General features: G+C 39.5%; 2 protein-coding genes across 3 annotated transcripts in view; both read left to right on the top strand.

The window, feature by feature from the left end:
- Positions 1-513: 513 nt before the first annotated feature.
- Positions 514-14,609, top strand: cacul1 (CDK2 associated cullin domain 1). The gene is made up of 8 exons (XM_057848099.1): positions 514-968; positions 1,059-1,185; positions 4,318-4,420; positions 4,497-4,592; positions 4,680-4,782; positions 4,874-4,963; positions 7,019-7,157; positions 11,294-14,609. The coding sequence occupies exons 1-8, from the start codon at positions 662-664 to the stop codon at positions 11,331-11,333; spliced, it is 1,005 nt and encodes a 334-aa protein (XP_057704082.1). The 5' UTR covers positions 514-661; the 3' UTR covers positions 11,334-14,609.
- A 4,543-nt stretch (positions 14,610-19,152) lies between these two features.
- The window catches only part of mypn (myopalladin), a 58,001-nt gene continuing 55,742 nt past the window's right edge, over positions 19,153-21,411 (top strand). For both annotated transcript variants that reach the window (XM_057848092.1, XM_057848093.1), the window contains exon 1: positions 19,153-19,349. The gene's annotated coding sequence lies outside the window, so the exon portion shown is untranslated. The remainder of the gene's footprint in view (positions 19,350-21,411) is intronic.

A 21,411-nucleotide genomic window follows, 5' to 3' on the forward strand; every position in this document is an offset into this window, starting at 1 on the left:
GTTAATTTTATTGCTGACACTACGTTTCGGGGTCATCAACATGTTGTGTCCCCCCCCCCGCCCCAAAATTCAAACCTATGGTTTTGCTTAAAATACAGCAGTTTCTTTTAAAGAGGAGTGCAAGAGCAGAAACTGCTTTTTCAGTCTTGTCTGTGTTTTCTGCCATATGCATTCATGATTAATAACGATAACTGATGAAGTTAAGTTTGATAAATGCCCCAGGGTTAAAGGTTTTAATTGTCAATTTTTTAATAAGTATAATGTGATGGGAGAAAAATAATGCATAATCTATTATGCACAGATATAAATTTCCCTCAAATGTATTGATATAACAGTAATAGCAATATATACTGCACATAATATTACAATATCAACGCCTTAATTTCGGTTAAATTTGAAGATGAAAGAAACCGTAAAAATTACTCCTGTCTATGGTTCACACGCCGAGCCACATGTCGGTGATATTGCGCCGCCTCGTCGTTGGTCTTAGCGTAAAAGACGTGGCGTAGAAGAAGAAGGAAAAACGTCACGACAGTGTCGTGAAGAACCCGTCATCAACAACAACACCAAGCTGACAACAGTTTCAGGTGCCTGGAATGCTCGTGTCTAGATCAACGATACGTTTACACATTTAAATGCTCGGTGTCAGTTCACAGTTGGAATGGAGGCTATGGAAGATGACAGTTCGGAAGTAAAAGATGACCATAATCACAACTATTGTGCGAGCAACAGCAGTAAGGTCCAGACTGATTCAAGCAGCCGACTGTCCGATGTGACAACTTTCCCTCAGCCTGCCTGTTTAGCGCTTCTGGGAAGGGAAGATATGTCGGGTCGGAGGAGTTTGCCATGCCGCAGCACTGATGGTTCCAAGTTAATGGACTCGGACTCTGGCAGCGAATCTAGCGAAGAGACCGAACCTGCCGCATCTGCTCAAGACAAGTTCACTGTCGACTCGACTTCAAAGTTCCGTAAGTCCTCGAGTCAATAGCGGACACTCGCAGCTCGTTTGATATAATAAACTTGGGGGGAAAAAAGTACTTTCCCCTTTCCTTTTACAGTTCTTAATGCAACGGCCGTGCAAGACTATCGTAACAACCACTGGCCAAACCTGGAGAAGGCCATTGAGCGATTGCTCATTCAGAATCCCACGGACCACATCTCTGTTTCGTATGCTCAAATATACAGGTAGTGACACAATTATACAAGTCTCGCCTATAGTTTTTATATTTAGGTTTGATGAATGCACTTTTATAGCTCAGTATAATGTTCATGCCCCAACAAAATAGCTTTGAGGTCATGTATGAGGGGGCAGTCAGAAATGTGTAGGGGGCATCATATATACACATCATGCTCCAGCACCCCTCCCATGTTTCTATCAGGAATAGGGGTGTGACAAAATTTCGAAATGGTGATATATCGTGATACTTTGTATCACAAAAGGTTATAGATATGCTCCTGCCAAGAATCGAGATATTGTTTTAAAAAGGTGTCAATGTCTAAACAAGAAAATTAAAAGGAACCAACAAGTTGCTATCAAAATCTTCCACCGTAATAGTGTCTCAGTTAATTCTAAGGCTGCTTTGACCATTTAGACTGGGAACGTTCGTTCATTCGAAACCAGAGCTTTCACAGCAGGAGTAGGAACCTCTTGTTACCTCACGATACGATACGATTTGCGATTCAAAGCTCACGATAACGATGATCTGACGATATGGCGATACAACGATTATCGATACATTGCTCAGTAAATCATTCTAGGATATTCTACATACAACTAGTAAACAGAAAAACAAGCTTCTGCTGCGAATTGGAATGAGTTTATCATTAGTAGACGTCCAATTCATTTGAGCGTCTATGGCTGTCATTGGCAGCCAATGCCAGGCAATGAGGTCATTTTGGGCCATTTAAGGTTACCAGTTGATTTTCAGTCACTAACCCAAAAATCAGACAGAATGACTGCGAATGCTCTGGTTTCAAATAAGTGCTGCAACAATTAATCGATTAAATTGAGTTTTCGATTAGAAAAAAAGATTCAATTTAAATTTCGCTGCTTCGAGTATTCGTTTAATTAAAGTGGCCTTGTAATGGTTTGTTTTGAAAGTGTTTGCATTCATTTTTATTCATTTGGGTGGATACACGGCCCTCTAGTCTGCCTCATTTCAGATGGCTGAATCCAGCTGCTCCCTGTTAGGACCAACAAAAGTTAAGTTTTTGTTTGAGCTAATGGGTTTTTTGAATGCATTCATAATTTAGTTTAAAGGTATATTTAGCCATTTTTTTGTGGGAATATGTGTCTGAGCCATTTGTTAAGAGCATTGTAAAAAAGCGTTAGCATTTTATAGCATTTAAGCTAATGGACTTTTGCCATCTAAGTTAGCCAATTGTTCTTTTGTTGTACATAGATCCTCTTTTTTATATATATATATATATATATATATATATATATATATATATATATATATATATATATATATACACCGTGTGAGGCTCAGCTCAGGTAAATTTTTTATGTTCCCTATCCGATTACTCGAATATTCGAACTAAATAGTTCATCGATTAATCAACTACTAAAATAATTGATAGCTGCAGCCCTATTTCGAATGAACGAACGTTCGTAGTCTAAATGGATTGGGTGTCGAGCACCGTCAATGGCAGCCTTATTTACCTGAGACACTACTATGGTGGAAGATTTTGGTAGCAACTTTTTTTTTTATGTTTTTTGTTTAATACATTAACACCTTTTTAAAACGATATCTCGATTCTTGGCAGGAGCATATCGATAACCTTTTGGGATAAAAATTATCACGATTTATCACCATTTCGATATATTGTTACACCACTATTTCACAGTCATTCTGTCCGATTTTCAGGGCATTTACAGGTCATTTCCTGTTGAGTTTGAGTCACTGCCTATTCATTTGGGTGATTCCCAGATCACTTCCTGTTCTGTAACTCAAAATAAACTGGAAGCGACCCGTAAAATACCCTAAAATCAACAGTAAGTAACTCTAACTCAACAGATAAATGACCTTAAATAGTCCAAAATTACCTCATTGCCAGGAATTGGCTGCCACTGACGGCCATAGACGTTCGTTCATTCACTGCCATCCATCCCAGTTCTACTGGATTGGACGTCTACTAGTGATAAACTCATTCCAATTCACAGCAGAAGCTTGTTTTTCGGTTAATTAGTTGTTTGTAAAATATTCTAGAATGATTTCCTGACCAATGTATCGATAATCGTTGTTTTGTCGTATCGTCAGATCATTGTCATCGTGAGCTTTGCATCGCAAATCGTATCATCGTGAGGTACCAAGAGGTTCCCAATCCTAATACACACACACATATATATTTACACACATATATATATATTTAAACATGTATCCCTTATGTGTTGAAGCAATTTCCCGATTCATCTGACACAGAGATGACACGGGCATTTACTGAGTCGCGGCTTAGTATAATGTCTGGGACTTTCCCGTGAAGCAGTATGTGTGAAAGCAGGCGTTAAATTCCCAGGTCAGAGCATGATGGCTAATGACGTAAATATCATGGCGGGCCGATCGTCATTTCCTCTTTCTTCACACTAAGACGAATAGCGGTAGACAAAAATCACAATTATCAACATGGCAAGCTGAAAATAGAAAAAATAAAACTGAAGACATAATGTAATTAAATTACTACTGGGTCGTAAAGCCAAAGAATGTGTGGTTTATTTTGTTGCCGATGCCAACCAAAAATTATGTAATATCTGGGTTATAAAATCGCGCCAGCATCCCTCCCCGTACAGAGAGCACCGAGTTGGCAACAAGTCTGTGTCCAACCCGCGTCATTCTCGGGATATCTCTCCATGTGTGAAAGCAATAACAAATTTATTACATGCTTCATTGAGTGAGTCCACTCAAATCCGCTCAAGCTGCTCACTTACACACAATGAGTTGCCACAGCAACAGTTTAACAAGTTAAACAATGATTGACGCATGTGGTGCTTTGAAGCTTCGGTTTCCAAGCATCTGTGGCAAGATCAAACATTAAGGTCTGTCAATCTTCGTTAACTTTAATAAGCAACTCCAGTGCACTTCCTGACCAACAAATTTTATATTATATATTTTAGATTTTTTAATTGGAAAAAAAAATCCGCGATGGACTGAGGGCGCGAAGCTTGAAGCGCGAAGTAGCGAGGGATCACTGTAACAACCTTTAATTCTACTAGATCTATCGATGTTATGCCAATAATCGATATTTTTGGGAGAAATATTGGGCCTCAAAATCAGTAGATTTCTCAGAGTCCATTGAGCCATTTGTGTGTTTTCGCAGTTACGTCTACAAGTGTGTTTGCCAGCAATACTCAGAGCTGCTTTACAGTGACCTGAAATCCAAAATCACTGATCATCTACAGCAAGTGTCCGCCGAGCTACATGTAAGCTAAGACATTGCCCACCCATCCTTCACGATTGAAATTTATCAAACCGGTACGCTGTTTTGATTGGTTTTAGGCCGTCCCACAAGAAAACCTGATTGAAAGCTTCAACACAGCCTTGACACAATACTTTGCGGCTCTTCAGTGTATTGTTCCAGTGTTTATGTATTTGGTAAGTAACTTCTGGGGGAAAAAAAACACGATCACTTCTTGACTGTTTTCACAGTTGGTGCAGCCTTCTTACCAAGACTGTTTACAGAACAAGTTTTACATCGAGTCCAAACTGAATCGTGATCTGAAACAGGATTTGATGAACCTGTTTGCCGATCACGTCGCAGAGAAATATGTCAACACGCTCATGCGTAAGTACTTTGGTGCCTTGTTTGCGTAAAAGCTAATGATTTAGTCGAAACGGGAAAATTGTTACTCACTATTCAGGCGTTTTCCTTCCAGCTCTCCTGATTAAAGCTCACGCCGTGCCCTTCAAGGTGCAGCCGTCAACTATGGCCAGTGTGGTGAAAGGCCTGCATAGCCTCCGACCAGGTGGACCACTGCAAATCAAATTTGTTGCACTTATCATTTATCATCATCTTGACATAAACTGAGGATTGTGTTTTCGTAACTTTGCATAAAGAGTGAGGCAAAAATGACAAACAGACGAATGAACAAACGTTCAAACGTTCGCCTTCCCTGTCAAAATGGTTTGGATGTCCAGCTCCGTCAAAGGCACTGAAAGCTGAGCATTCACGGCGTGTCCTCCCAGTTTAAATAAATTGGGTGTCAATTGTTGTCAAACAACTAACAAAAAAAAGTGTGTTCTTTGGGCTATAATTAGTGTTTCTGTTTGTTATTCATTTTAATGTTATCAATTGTTTAAAAATGAACATATTATTAATCTCAAATTTATCGCGTCAACGGGCGGTAATTATTTTTTTAAATTAATCACGTTAAAATATTTGACGCAATTAACACATGCATGGAATAACCCGTTCATGCCTTGCCTCAAACAGTTTACAATGACGCCGTTTTAGCAAATTGAGGGCGAAAAGGCAGAGAAATGCGAGTGGATCAGGCGTTCATTGGACTGCGCCTTTAATTTGCTTAAGATTTGGCAGCCACTACTAACAGTCATGGTTGCCCAACTTCCCATCATGCATTTGGGCAGAGCAAGAGACGTTCATTTTCATAACACGCTTAATTGAACACAACGCAGAACATATTCTTTACCATTTGCAGCCGCTACTGACAGTCATGGTTACCCAACTTGCTATCATGCATTTGGGCGGAGCAGGAGACGTTTTTTTTTTCATAACATGCTTAATTGAACACAACGCAGAACATATTCTATACTATTTGCAGCCACTACTGACAGTCATGGTTGTCCAACTTACTATCATGCATTTGGTCAGAGCAGGAGATGTTATTTTTCTTAACACACCTAATTGAATACAATGCAGAACATACTGTATACCATTTGCAGCTACCACTGACAATCATGGTTGCCCAACTTCCCATCATGCATTTGGGCGGAACAGTTAAGTCGCTACAGTATCATTTAGTGAGAGCACAACAAAAATAATAATCCTATCTCTCAAAAAAATAATGTTCACAAAAAGAAAAGCACTCGATGCAAAGAGAACTGGCATTCCCAATCAAAATAGCTATGCAAAATACACATAAACCTTTGACTTTGCCTTGGCTAGATCTCTAGTTAATTTAAAACTCGCCATTGACACCTTGTGGTGTATTTCAATCACTACCTTACGTAGTTAAAGACACTGTAGAAGAACGGCAGTGAGCCCGATGTGACTTTTTGATTGAAAATTTTACAAATTTTATTAAAACTAAAACATTAAGAGGGGTTTTAATATAAAATTACTATAAATGTACTCAAATTTAATTTTCAAGAGCTACAAGTCTTTCTATCCGTGGATCCCTTCAACAGAAAGAATGTTAATGCCATCTTGTGGATTTATTGTTATAATAAACAAATACAGTACTTATGTACAGTAAGTTGAATGTTTATGTATATGCATATTTATGTTTATTAATTTTTAAGCTGTGATTAACTCGATTAAAAAATTTTAATCGTTTGACAGCCCTACTCTAAATATAATTATCAAAACAAGTTAAAATGAACTACGACTGCCCGGCTCGCTCTTTACACTGACATAACCACACTCGAAGAGTGCTAATGGCCTTTACTGGCTAACTCGGAACCTACAGGCAACAATAAGTTCGCCGTTAATTAATCGAATTCGTAAGCCCTGAGACAAAAAAATAAAAATTGGGCTCTGAGGATTGATGCGTGTACGTCTCTAGAATGTGACTACCAAATTTCATTCTGATCAGTTATCAAATAATGGAGAAGTTGCCATTTTTGTTAGTATCCTCACCAGGAAGAACAAAAACAAACCGCATGAGACCTGGAGCCTTCTATCTGGGAGATTTAAAATATGTATTTTATCATTTAGATATTGTGTCCTACATGACCCACAATTTGTTGTCCACCTATGTAGCCAGTGAACGTACGGGTTGCTGTGGCAACAAAGGTGTGTGTTCGACTTCAAAATTGTATCTCCCCCCCCCTTTTTACAGAGTGGACCCAGTTGGCTCCTGTTCTTTTCTCTGACTTTATTCCTCAAATCAACCCTCCTGCTATGGAGTCTCTGCTTTTGGAGTACGCAGCGAATGACCAGAAGCTCCAGATGGAACTTTCCTTGAACGGCTATCCACGGTTAGTTGGCAATTAACGGCTTGTTACTACAGTATGCAGTTGCAGACATGAGTAGAGAGTTATTGCCAAATTCATTTCACATGAAAAATACCTGGAAATGTGTCAACAGTAGGTAGTGACAACAATACATTAAAAAAAAAAAAGAAACATGCCATTTCAATGGCTCGTCTCCATTTATTTGAAAGAGGTTACATTTCAGATTACTCCACTATATACCCCAATATACCCCAGATTTTTTTGTGGTAGAACTATGAGATCACGACACATGATTTCCAAAATTTTCCTACCATAAATATAAACTTCAACCAGTACAACACAATTGGGGGGGGAAAGTGGCTTTTTAAAGAGGGTGAAAAAAAAAAAAAAAAAACGTACCGTAATTTTCGCACTATAAGGCGCACCTGACTATAAGCCACCATCCACCAAATGTGACACGAAAACGGCATTTCTTCATAGATAAGCCGCACTGGACTATAGGCCGCAGCTGTCCTCATTGTACAGGGTGTCCATAAAGTCTCTTTACCATTTCAAAAATTTATCAAAAATGCAATTGATTAGATATTTTCAGATTTGTTCTATTGTATTCAGTGTTTATTAAAGTTTTTTATTACACTGCATTTGTGTGTTTTTCTTCATCGAGACATCAATTTCTGCAAATGTTTACCTTGACCTTTTAACTGAATATGTGCCACCACAACTGAATGACCTTCAACCAACCATCATTTTTCAGCAAGATGGTGCACCACCACATTGGGGGCTGCATGGTCGTGGGTTCCCCAATCAAACATTTCCAGACCAATGGATTAGAAGGGATGGGCCAATTCTTTGGCCGCCACGTACACCAGATATCACTCCCCTGGACTTCTTTCTATGGGGCTATGTTAAAAGATATCGTGTATCGAACAAAGATAAGGGACATTACTGACCTTAAGCGAATGATTACAGATGCCATTGCCACAATTGATGAGGCTATGCTACAGCGAACATGGCAAGAAATTGAGTACCGTCTTGATGTGCTTCGTGCAAGTAATGGTGCCCATGTAGAAGTGCATTAAAATAGGGTTAAAAAAAACAACAACAAAAAAACTTCAATAAACGCTGAATACAATAGAACAAATCTGAATAAAATATCCAATCAATTGCATTTTTAATAAATTTTTGAAATGGTAAAGAGACTGTTTGGACACCCTGTATTATGGGATGTTTACACCAAAAGATATTAACCGGTATCGTTTTATTTGACAGCGGCACCATACGACAGTGACTGAATGAACCAATGAACCACCATGAAGCTTTGAACCAATTGGCTGCAAAGCTTAATTGCTTCAAGAAGCTTCATTTGGGCATCACTGCTCCCTTGGGGGAGACGATCAACCTCTTTTGCCACCTGATGTCAACAATTTTGTTGTCCAACATGACTCCTAGCATGCATTGTGGCGCTACAGATGTAAATAAATCAAAATTCATGTTCTGTGCTAATTATTTATTCAGTTACTGTTCCAGTATATTATCTCACTTTTGAATGGATGTAAAAGATCCACACTGGACATAAATTGAGTTAGTAACATAATTTGTGGAATGACACCTAATGACATCAGTCTTAGGCATTCAGTAATGCCCATGATAGTGTCATGTCATAAATATGACCGTCTTATGACGCCGCTGTCAGAAAAAAGTTACTAAATACCATAATAAGCAATTAATGACACAACTGGAACAGTAACTGAATAAATAATTAGCACAGAACTTGAATTTTGATTTTTATTTACATCTGTAGCACTGCAATGCATACTCGGAGGAATGTGTTGCCTATTAAAACAAGTAAATCAACAAATAAGCCGCACTGGACTATAAGCCGCAGGATTCAAAATGAAGGAAAAAAGTAGCGGCTTATAGTCCGAAAATTACGCTACTTTAAAAAAGTGCGTGCTTGGTCAGCAGGCAGTTAGAGTTTGCTACATAAAGTTACCGATGATTGACAGGTTTATAGTTTTGATCTGGCGAGTGAAGGCTCTGTAGCTCAAAGGCACAGATGTGTCGATCATCGTTTAGCTTGTTACACACTAGCGGTAGTGTGCTTTGGCAACTCATTGTTTAAGTGAAAGGCTGTTCTCAGCAGCGTGAGCGTCAAAGCGTGAGCGGATTTGAGTGGACTCACTCAATGAAGCATTTAATAAAGACAAGGATTTTTCTACGCTATTCATGTTTTAAAATAATTAACATTATGCAGGCAGCACAGTGGGACAACAAACTTTTTTTTTTCTTTTAATAAACTTTTTTTCCGTATCGGATCGGGACGCTGTATCGGCACATTGTCAAAATAAGGTCACTCGGGTGGCCACGATCCCCCCCCTATGAATTTGTTGGCCACCCCCCTTTTGTTAAATGTACACTTTTTGCTTAATATATACAGTTGGGCAAATAAGTATTTAGTCAACCACCAATTGTGCAAGTTCTCCTACTTGAAAAGATTAGAGAGACCTGTAAATGTCAACATGGGTAAACCTCAACCATGAGCGACAGAATGTGGAAAAAAAACAGAAAATCACATTGCTTGATTTTTAAAGAATTTATCTCCAAATTAGAGTGGAAAATAAGTATTTGGTCACCTACAAACGAGCAAGATTTCTGCCTGTCAAAGAGGTCTAACTTCTTCTCCACTCGTTACCTGTATTAATGGCACCTGTTTTAACTCATTTTCGGCATAAAAGACACCTGTCCAAAACCTCAGTCAGTCACACGTCAAACTCCACTATGGCCAAGACCAAAGAGTTGTCGAAGGACACCAGAGACAAAATTGTAGACCTGCACCAGGCTGGGAAGACTGAATCTGCAATAGGTAAAACACTTGGTGTAAAGAAATCGACTGTGGGAGCAATTATTAGAAAATGGAAGACATACAACACCAGTGATAAACTCCCTCGTCTGGGGCTCCGTGCAAGATCTCATCCCGTATCGTCAAAATGATAACAAGAACGGTGAGCAAAAATCCCAGAACCATACAGGGGGACCCAGTGAATGACCTACGGAGAGCTGGGACCACAGTAACAAAGGCTACTATCAATAACACAAGGCGGCGCCAGGGACTCAAATCCTGCACTGCCAGACGTGTCCCCCTGCTGAAGAAAGTACACGTCCAGGCCCGTCTGCGGTTCGCTAGAGAGCATTTGGATGATCCAGAAGAGGACTGGGTGAATGTGTTATGGTCAAATGAAACCAAAATAGAAATTTTTGGTAGAAACATAGGTTCTCTTGTTTGGAAGAAAAAGAATATTGAATTGCACCATACCCACTGTAAAGTATGGGGGTGGAAACATCATGCTTTGGGGCTGTTTTTCTGCAAAGGGACAAGGACGACTGATCTGTGTAAAGGAAAGAATAATGGGACCATGTATCGGGAGATTTTGAGTCAAAATCTCCTTCCATCAGCAAGGGCATTGAAGATGAGACGTGGCTCGGTCTTTCAGCACGACAGTGATCCCAAACACACAGCCAGGGCAACAAAGGAGTGGCTTCGTAAGAAACATTTCAAGGTCCTGGAGTGGCCTAGCCAGTCTCCAGATCTCAACTTCTCAATCTTTGGAGGGAGTTGAAAGTCCATGTTGCCCAACGACAGCCCCAAAACATCACTGCTCTAGAGGAGATATGCATGGAGGAATGGGCCAAAATACCAGCAACAGTGTGTGAAAAGCTTGTGAAGAGATACAGAAAACGTTTGGCCTCCGTTATTGCCAACAAAGGGTACATAACAATGTACTGAGATGAACTTTTGGTATTGACCAAATACTTATTTTCTACCATGATTTGCCAAAAAATTCTTTAAAAATCAAACAATATGATTTTCTGTTTCTTTCTCATATTCTGTCTCTCATGGTTATGGTTATGGTGTTATATAGCGCTTTTCCACCTTTCAATGGTTGAGGTTTACCCATGTTGACAATTACAGGCCTCTCTCATATTTTCAAGTGGGAGAACTTGCACAATTAGTGGTTGACTAAATACTTATTTGCCCCACTGTAGGATTTGGATGTCTTTCAATCTGACTGACGTGTAAAGGAACAATCAGAACGACATACTGAAACAAAACATCAGCTGTAACTTAGTTGAAGAGATTTTGAACTTTTGCTATTTTTCAGAGGTGATCAGTCCCGCAAACGATCCAACGATGACTCCTAACGGGAACAAGGACATCCGCATTTGTTCAGCTCAACGATGAGTATGAAAGGTACCAACAGAAAAGGTTGGAATTTGCCAGCTTCTGAGTTTGCATCGGAGGCGTCACAAAGTTGTAACAGAGGATGAAAAAGTACAGCCAGGGTTGTGTCTAACGTGCCTAAAACTGTTATGTTGTTGATAATATACAAGAACATTATCTGAGCATCATTGATGCTGTGAAAGAAGAGTTCGTCAAGGGGTTTATCCTGATAAAATATACAAAAGTGATACACTGATAATAACATTGTATTCTAAACATCTATCATGAAAAAGAATGGGCTAAGATGTGCTGCTAATGATCCATCCAGTATGTTTGTATACAAATGACCTAGTTTCTCTCCTTGTGTCTGTGAAGTGAGCAGCTTGACTGCAAAGAGTACGGCAAGAAACAGGAACTAAACTGTGATTCTCCATCCATGTTGTTGCCTTTATCGTGTTGGTAAACCCGATTGTGTTTCCAGACACACCAAAGACTTGCAGTACAGTAATTATTCATTCAAAATGGAGTTGAGCTAAAGTTGTTAATTATGCATGTTTATTTGTCGTGAGTATATATTTTTTACTAACAAATGATTGGTTCTTATTCAAATTAGAACTAAAATGTGTGTTGTATCCTTGCATGTAGAGCTTTTTAGTCATTCGAGTGCCAGAAAGCATATTTTGCGTTGTTGCAAATGTGTACAGTGTATCACAAAAGTGAGTACACCCCTCGCATTTTTGCAGATATCTAAGTATATCTTTTCATGGAACAACACTGACAAAATGACACTTTGATACAATGAAAAGTAGTCTGTTAATTAGTTAATTGATTTTCCCCTCAAAATATAGCCATTTATATCTAAACTCCTGACAACAAAAGTGAGTACACCCCTTTGAAATAACGTACATCCCTAAATGTCCAAATTGAGTACTGCTTGTCATTTTCCGTCCAAAATGTCATGTGACTTGTTATAGGAGTGCTGTCAGCATTGCTGCAGAGACTGAAGAGGTGGGGGTCAGCCTGTTAGTGCTCAGACCATACACCACACCCTATATCAAATTGGTGTGCATGGCTGTCACCCCAGGAGGAAGCCTTTTCTGAAGACGGTACACAAGAAACCCTGCCCGTCTCATCAGACCATACGACATGGTTCCAGTAATTCATGTGCTTTGTTGACATGTCTTCAGCAAACTGTTTTCGGGCTTAATAAATTAACTATTAAATAACTAATAAATTAACTCTATTATATAAGCTGCACACAGACTACTTTTCATTGTGTCAAAGTGTCATTTTGTCAGTGTTGTCCCATGAAAAGATATACCTAAATATCTGCAGAAATGTGAGGGGTGTACTCACTTTTGTGATACATTGTATATGTGTCAAGTCAGAATTTTAACACAAGATATGCAAATATAAAAAAATGTGCAGGTCTACATGAAAAGTCTTGATAAAGCTTCATGTTTAGTGTTAACTAACACACACGCTCTTGGGTGTGAGTATTCACTTGGCTTTGTGTCTTTTGCACTGTTTTAAGTGTAATTTTATTAATTTTAATTTCGTCAACTGGTAATGTTTGTCATTCCTTCAAATATTTGAATTACTGATGGCACACAGCTTAATTTCATTAACCAATAGAATGAGTTAGAAGTATGTCAGTACTCTGATGTCGGCATGTGCCGGTATGATGACCTTAAGCAAAAATATCACGGTTTCACGGCAGGGCTGGCCCAGGCCATTTGGGGGCCCTAAGCAAAATAATGCAAAGGGGCCCATATTTTTGCCCCACCATTTTGTCACCGTGTACTGTGAAACCCATACATGCAATCCAACCCATACGTCCATATTTTGTGTATTAATCAGATTTTGTTGCACTGCATACTTCAAACTTCTCACCCCAAATGATTGTCAGTACTTACAGTAGATAGCGCCAAACCTTTTTCTAGAAGAGGAAAGAAAAGTTAAGGAAGAACTTTTATTTTTTTAAGCTTGTAATCAAGTATCAAAACTCACAAAAGTCAGATAAAGCAAACTAGTAAACAAAATAGAATATAAATTAAACAATTGTCAAATTGGGGGCCCCCTAGTGGTCAGGGGCCCTAAGCAGCTGCATAGTATGCGTATAGGCTGGGCCGGCCTTGTTTCACGGTATTGTAATTACAGCTCTAAAATGTGTTACTTTGAGATATATGGGTTTAAAAAAAAACTGCATTGAACAGGATTTTTATTTTTCAAAACATATTAGCAATTGGAACATAAGTATCATGTTAAGTTAAAAAATACATATTCTAAATAAATTAAAATAAATGCTGTCCTTGAGGTGAGCCTAAAAGCCTAAACCCAGGCCACAGTGCAACATTATTGCCATCAGAACAAAAATAATTGAATTATATGCCATAAAAAACGTGTGTATGACTCCTATTATATTTACATTATACACACTTTCTCAACACAGACAGTTGCCAGAGAGAAAAAAACATGTTTTACCACCGCTAGACACACTAAACATGCTTGGGAAACGTTCATGACTGATTACTAACCTTTAATTTTGTATAAATGAGAAATCATATTAGAGGTATTACCTCCTTGGCAGCCACCCTCCGCAAACGTGTTTTACATGTACGTTGGCCCTCCTATAAGCCACCGCTGTCTGTAACTTTTCTGTATGGCCGAAGTGTTCCCATAGCAGAGATTTCGTTTTCTTCGATGGGGGAAAAATGTTCAGGAGTTTCACCTCCTCCAGCCATCGTGTAGCACAGCTGACTCACTGACACTGAGCAACAACTGGTCGGGGAGGGATGAGCCTTGCAGCTGCAAGCGAGGGATTTCTCCATGCAGTTTTGGGACATAGAAAAAATGGTATGACAAAAAAAAATTTCATACCACACAGTATACCTTGAAACCGGTAATCGGCACATGTTTACTCTGAACTCTTAACATGTCAGATGTATTACTTTGTCATACAGTGGCTTTTGAAAATTAAGACAGCTTTGCTAATTTTTTTTGTGAAAAAAATGTGACATAAAATATCTATCTTCTATTGTGCTTGTTTTCATTGTATATGTAAACAACTTTTGTCTTTCTTCAGATATTCCACATACTGTATTCATTATAAAACTAATGGTACTGAAAATAACGATGTGTTAAATTAGCAACAATCCACTGCTCAAAAACATTAGAGGCACACTTTTTAAGGTATAGCAACCTATCAGTCAAACTTCTGGGATAATGATCTGGTCAATTAAGTACCAGAGGGGGATGTTAATCAATTTTAACTGCTTTGTCGTTAATGAAATCAACAACAGGTGCATCATAGGGGCAAAAATGAGACGGGCCCGCATAACAGGAATTGCTCTCAGGTTGTGGCCACTGAGGCCATGTCTACATGACGCAGGGTATTTGGCAAAAAACTTTTTCTACGGTTTGGCCTATCATCCACACGCACATTTAAACAAGGGTTCTTAAAAATTTCAGAATTTAAGATTTGCGAATTCTGTGTTTGTGGCGCCATCATGAGGACACTAATGACCAGATTTAACTGGAAACGTAACTAACTGCGGCCATGTCTAAACGTCGCAGGTTATCTGGCAAAAAGAACAACTTTTTCTATGGTTTGGCCTACCATCCACACGCACATTTAAACGACGGTTCTTAAGAACGCCGGACAAAGTGAAGATGTGCGAATTCTGCATTTGTGGCGCCATCATGTGGACACTGATAACCGAAGATTTAACTAGAAATATCACTGGCTTCAACAAACGTTGTCCCTACGTCACATATGAGACCAATGTTTACATTTGGAGTGAATTAGACAGGTGCATTTTTGCTTCCATATTTTACAAACGCTTGCTTTTCTTCATATTGAAGAATCCAAGCGAGGGATGGGTGTATTATGGACAATTATTTTTCGTGCATTGTTATGAATGTACAGTGCTCCACATAATTATTGGCACCCCTGGCAAAGATGTGTTTTTTAGCTTCTAATATATATATTTTTTTAATTCAAATATTATGGGACCTTAATGGAAAAACAGAGAAAAATCCAACCTTCAATACAAGTGCATTTATTAAGTGGGGAAAAAATCCCACATAAAGAAATATTTATTTGACATCAAATAATGTGTGTCACAATTATTAGCACCCCTGGTGTTAATACTTTGTACAACCCCCTTTTGCCAACAAAACAAGGTCTGGGGACTGAGATGGCCTTGGGAGGAGCTTGATTTTGTGTCTGGTGAACCATTTGTGTGTAAATATGGCCATATGTTTAGGGTCATTGTCTTGCTGAAAGATCCAGTGACGACCCATCTTCAGCTTTCGGGCAGAGGGCAACAGATTTTGATTTAAAATGTCCTGGTATTTCAAAGCATTCATGAAGCCATGCACCCTAACATGGTTCCCAGGGCCTTTGGAAGCGAAACAGCCCCACAGTATCACTGACCCACCCCCTTACTTCACAGTGGGAGAAAAGTCTCTAGTATCCCACAATATTGATCAGAGTTTACAGTCAATTTACTAACATTGTTTTCTTCAAAGAAGTACGGACCCCATACACCGAATTCTGCCACAGCGCACCATACAATCAACCGAGGACAACGCAAAGGGTGTTCATGCAACTCACGAGGGTTGTTCTTGGCCCAGTATCTGAAGTTTCGCTTATTCAATGGTGAAAATGCACCTCGTCACTGAACAACACAACTGCTGCTTGGGGCACATGTTGATTTCCAAACACAATGCTATGCGAGTTTCAGTGTCTCCGAGTTCTTGTGCCAACATCATTTTGTAAACAAAACAAAATGTCATTGTATGTACTTTTCGAAAACAACACTTTTTTGTTTCTTTACATTATTTGCCTTTTATTAAACCAGGACAGGCAGGCGGATGTGTGCGCTACATTCAACCAAATTGTAGTAACGCGCCCATTCACATCCTCAATATTGCTAACAGCGTTGCAAAGATGGAAAAAGTAATTGGCCCGAATATAAGACAGCCCTGATTGTAAGACCACCCCCTCTTTTTCAAGACTCAAGTTTGACAAGAGACTTTTTGAACACCAAATTCATTTTTATACAGAAAATACAGTTGTGGTCAAAAGTTTACATACACTTGTGAAGAACATAATGTCATGGCTCTCTTGAGTTTCCAGTTATTTCTACAACTCTGATTTTTCTCTGATAGAGTGATTGGAACAGATACTTCTTTGTCACAAAAAACATTCATGAAGTTTGGTTCTCTTATGACTTTATTATGGGTGAACAGAAAAAAGTGATCAAATCTGCTGGGTCAAAAATATACATACAGCAGCGCTAATATTTGGTAACATGTCCCTTGGCCATTTTCACATCAATTAGGCGCTTTTGGTAGCCATCCACAAGCTTCTGGCAAGCTTCTGGTTGAATCTTTGACCACTCCTCTTGACAGAATTGGTGCAGTTCAGTTCAATTTGATGGCTTTCTGACATGGACTTGTTTCTTCAGCATTGTCCACAAGTTCTCAATGGGGTTTAAGTCAGGACTTTGGGAAGGCCATTCGAAAACCTTAATTCTAGCCTGATTTATCCATTCCATTACCACATTTGATGTGTGTTTGGGTCATTGTCCTGTTGGAACACCCAACTGCGCCCAAGACACAATCTTCGGGCTGATGACTTTAGGTTATCTTGAAGAATTTTAAGGTAATCCTCCTTCTTCATTATCCCATTTACTCTCTGTAAAGCACCAGTTCCACTGGTAGCAAAACAGCCCCACAGCATAATACTACCACCACCGTGCTTGACGGTAGGCATGGTGTACTTGGGGTTAAAGGCCTCAACTTTTCTCCTCCAAACATATTGCTGGCCATTGTGGCCAAACAGCTCGATTTTTGTTTCGTCTGACCACAGAACTTTCCTCCAGAAGGTCTTATCTTTGTCCATGTGATCAGCAGCAAACTTCAGTCCAGCCTAAAGGTGCCGCTTTAGGAGCAAGGGCTTCCTTCTTGCACGGCAGCCTCTCAGTCTATGGAGATGCAAAACACGCTTGATTGTGTACACTGACACCTGTGTTCCAGCAGCTTCTAATTCTTGGCAGATCTGCTTTTTGGTGATTCTCGGTTGAATCTTCACCCTCCTGACCAATTTTCTCTCAGCAGCAGGTGATAGCTTGCGTTTTCTTCCTGATCGTGGCAGTGACAAAACAGTGCCATGCACTTTATACTTACAAACAATTGTTTGCACTATTGCTCTTGGGACCTGCAGCTGCTTTGAAATAGCTCCAAGTGACTTTCCTGACTTGTTCAAGTCAATGATTCGCTTTTTCAGATCCATGCTGAGCTCCTTTGACTTTCCCATTGTAGCGTTTGTGGGCGTTTGCATCCAACGAGCCCTATTTCAATGGCCTCAGAGAAGTCACCAGCGCACCACTCATAATCACTCACAAGAAGTTAAGAGGGCATGCTATGAAGCTCATTTCACTGACACAACTTTCTAAGTCACCTAAATTGCTAATTCGTGTTGCTGTATATATATTTTTGACCCAGCAGATTTGATCACTTTTTCTGTTAACCCATAATAAAGTCATAAAAGAACCAAACTTCATGAATGTTTTTTGTGACAAAGAAGTATCTGTTCCAATCACTCTATCGGAGAAAAATCAGAGTTGTAGAAATAACTGGAAACTCAAGAGAGCCATGACATTATGTTCTTCACAAGTGTATGTAAACTTTTAACCACAACTGTAATTACAGTACATCCGAAACAAATGATTAGAACAATATATTTGAGAGAAAAGGCATGTTATTTTGCCTCATTCAAATCTTAATATTTGAACATTTAAATATGTAAACTAAAGTGCAATCACATTCGTAAATGAATGTATGGCTTCTGGTTTTTGAAATGTAAATAAACCAGTCTATTGTGATGAAACAACAAAATTGCAATAATTGAATTAACCATCAAAGTGAAGTCTAACTGTAACTGTAGTCTTGAAACAAATCTTAATAAGGAAAACATTTCTATAAAATAATGCAAACTGCTTAAACTAAAAACAGTAGCTGAGATCTGTCATGACAACATCGCTTCAGTGATATCTGGCGCCATCTAGCGTCGTGAATGGGTACAATGTCTAGACCGCGAATATAAGTCGACCCCCTCTTTTTCAGTGTTATTTCAATGCAAAAAACACCGTCTTATATTCGGGCCAATATGGTAGATTACTTACTACTGAAAAAAAATAACGCCGTTATACTCTTAACACTGACAATAAACATCTGATAACAGTCACTCCCAGTTTCAAATGTTTGAAAATGGTATTAAACTCTTCACGGAAACTGCTCTTAAAAGGCTCAAAAGCTGCAAACAGGATTTTCAGATGATTTTCCAGTAAACAATCGGAATGCTTTGAAAACGTAATGCTCTTTAAGGTCATTTCAAGGACATTTAATGTTCATTTAAAGGTCATTTCAATGTCATTTCGTTGAAATTTACTTTTAAATAAAATGACCTTGAAATGAGATGATGTTCGCGTCATGCCTTCTCAGCCAAAATGGACTGGACATCTAATGAGTTAAATGAGTATCCTGCAATGGGTTAATCAGTGGAGTTGACCGTAGGGCGTATGACAGGCTGGGTAAGGGGCTTCTAAATCTGTAGGACGATGCTTGCTAGTCTCTGGCACAGCGGCAGAGGTGGAATCCCTTTCCAACATGCTCCCGCTGGCCAATGAGCAAGGACGCCTCCCAGACATATGGGCCAGGCCTCCTCAAAATAACCCGTGAGCGTGGCGCTGACAAATGTTGCTACTTTTACTGCTGACAGGTTACCCTAGCTACTTGCCTTCAAATTTCCCTGTAAACGCCAAGGCTAACTGCAAGAAAAGCGGGAAAGCCGGGCCGCTGCCTATGTCCCGAGATTTGATTTTCCCAGGTGGCAACGAGTGGAAGAGCGGAATCTCCCACTTTGAGCACAGGTGCCCCCCGAGGATACACCAGTCCATTCCCAGAGGCCAGCTGGGCTTACTCTGAAGGTAAAAAACACAACATCCATTAAAGTCATTATTCCTGCATGGTGGCCTTTGGCATCAGCCACATACTTCTGAGAGCCTCAGAAAATCTCTGACACGGAGCCTCTGGTGGACTTCAGTCTACTTTTAGATGCCGACTGCAAAAACTGCTTGTTAATTCAATTGCTCGAACACCCCCCTTGTTTATGAAAGAGGGGTCCGGGTCATCAAAACAAGCCCGTTCCCTCCACTCGCTCCTCTCGATTTATGATCATATCTGTCATATAGCTTTGCTTTGATTGTGGTTAAACTCATGATAACAAGGTCACACAAGATGAGGGAAGCTACTTTTTCTTTGTTGATTTTCTTCATGTAAACTGAGCCCCAGCTATTATTAGATATGACTTGGTGGGCTTGGGGTCTGTTTGCGCAGGATTAATGTACACAACAGCTGCACCTTCAGGTCCGCTGGAAGGGGAGCAGCGAGCTTCATCGCACTGATTTGAGTGTCGGTAGCAGATGCGCCGCCTATCTAGTGTTTGTATTCCATAACTTGCTTATGCGGTGAGTCCAAAAATTATGCAAGGAGGAAACTTTGTACAAGTTGGGAAGGAGGTTAGGGAGTCTCTAACCCAGGGGTGTCCAAACTTTTTGCAAAGGGGGCCAGATTTGGTGTGGTAAAAATGTGGGGGGCCGACCTTGGCTGATGTTGTTTACGTGGAACAATATATTTAAGCAAATTTTAGAAAGCCATTCTGTGTGTCACATTTGCTTTATTATTTTTTTAATTCATAAATTCAACAATCTCGCAACTAGCCTTTGTGGCGTTCTCTTTCGACTCTCGGGCTCTTGCAAAATAATGCTGGTGTGAAATTATACTAGTTTCAAGTTGCTGCGAATCTTCCCTGTAATATAGTCGTACATGTCAGCATGTCTTGTTTGGTAATATCGCCTCACATCGAACTCCTTAAAAACAGCGACTGTTTCTTTGCAAATGAGGCAGACAGAGTTGTTGCTCAGTTGTTGTTTTTTTGTTTATTGTCGCCAATTTAGAAAATTGGAAGTAAACGGGCACAAGGGGTAATGTTACTTGGAGTGCTGCTGACTTTTAGTGGGTAAATTTAGTGTGTACGCTACTTCATATGCTGGTATTAGTACTGCAGACCAATTTATTAAGTGTGTGCGGGCCAGACGTTATTGATTTTATGACAGAAGCTGGGGGCCGGATGAAATTTGACCTAGGGCCGCATTTGGCCCCCGGGCCGGACTTTGGACATGTCTGCTCTAACCCGTCAAACCTGGCCTGCAGACCTTGAGACAATTTACAACATGGCTCTCAGGTGCGCCATTGCGTACTTCTCCGAGCAATGTTTGTGAGCAGGATCCAGTGTTGTTAATCTTACTTTAAAAAAGTAATTAGTTTCAGTCACAAATTACTTTTCCCAAAAGCAATTGAGTTAGTAACTCAGTTACCTCAACGTAGGAGTAATTACAGTAGTTACTCGGCAAAGTAACTGACGTTACTTTTCATGTTTTACACGTTATTAATCCCATTCTATAACGTCTTTTACATCGAATATGTTTATATTAACTGACTGAATTGTACTGTCTTTTTTATTCCCAAAATAGATCACACCTTTTACATTTTTAAAAATTTCACTTATATAAGAGTGTAATGGTATACAAACTTTAACTTTCAAATGCTGTGAGAAAAAAGCCTTTTTGTTTTCCCTGTTATACTGAACCCCCACCAAACCGTAACCCCGTACCGAGGTACGTACTGAACTGTGACTTGTGTGTATCATCGTCACAACCATAATATATGTACTGTAGATATATTTTTAAATTTGCAGGTAAGGCTCTTAATCTCTCCCCTCTCCTATCTTTGCCCTAGTTGTTTTTATTGAAAAAAAAAACAAAAAACATAAGGTTTATGGCAGGGGTCCCCAAACTTTTTCCTGTGAGGGCCACATAACTTTCTCTGATGAGGGGCCGGGGTCAGTTTGTAACAGAAAAGGTGTGACGATTGCAGGAGTGCCAAAATGTACAGATTTATTGTTTTTCAGAATGCCACAATCAAATAACC

The sequence above is a fragment of the Corythoichthys intestinalis genome, chromosome 10 (genome assembly GCF_030265065.1).
Source record: "Corythoichthys intestinalis isolate RoL2023-P3 chromosome 10, ASM3026506v1, whole genome shotgun sequence".
NCBI classification, from domain to species: domain Eukaryota; kingdom Metazoa; phylum Chordata; class Actinopteri; order Syngnathiformes; family Syngnathidae; genus Corythoichthys; species Corythoichthys intestinalis.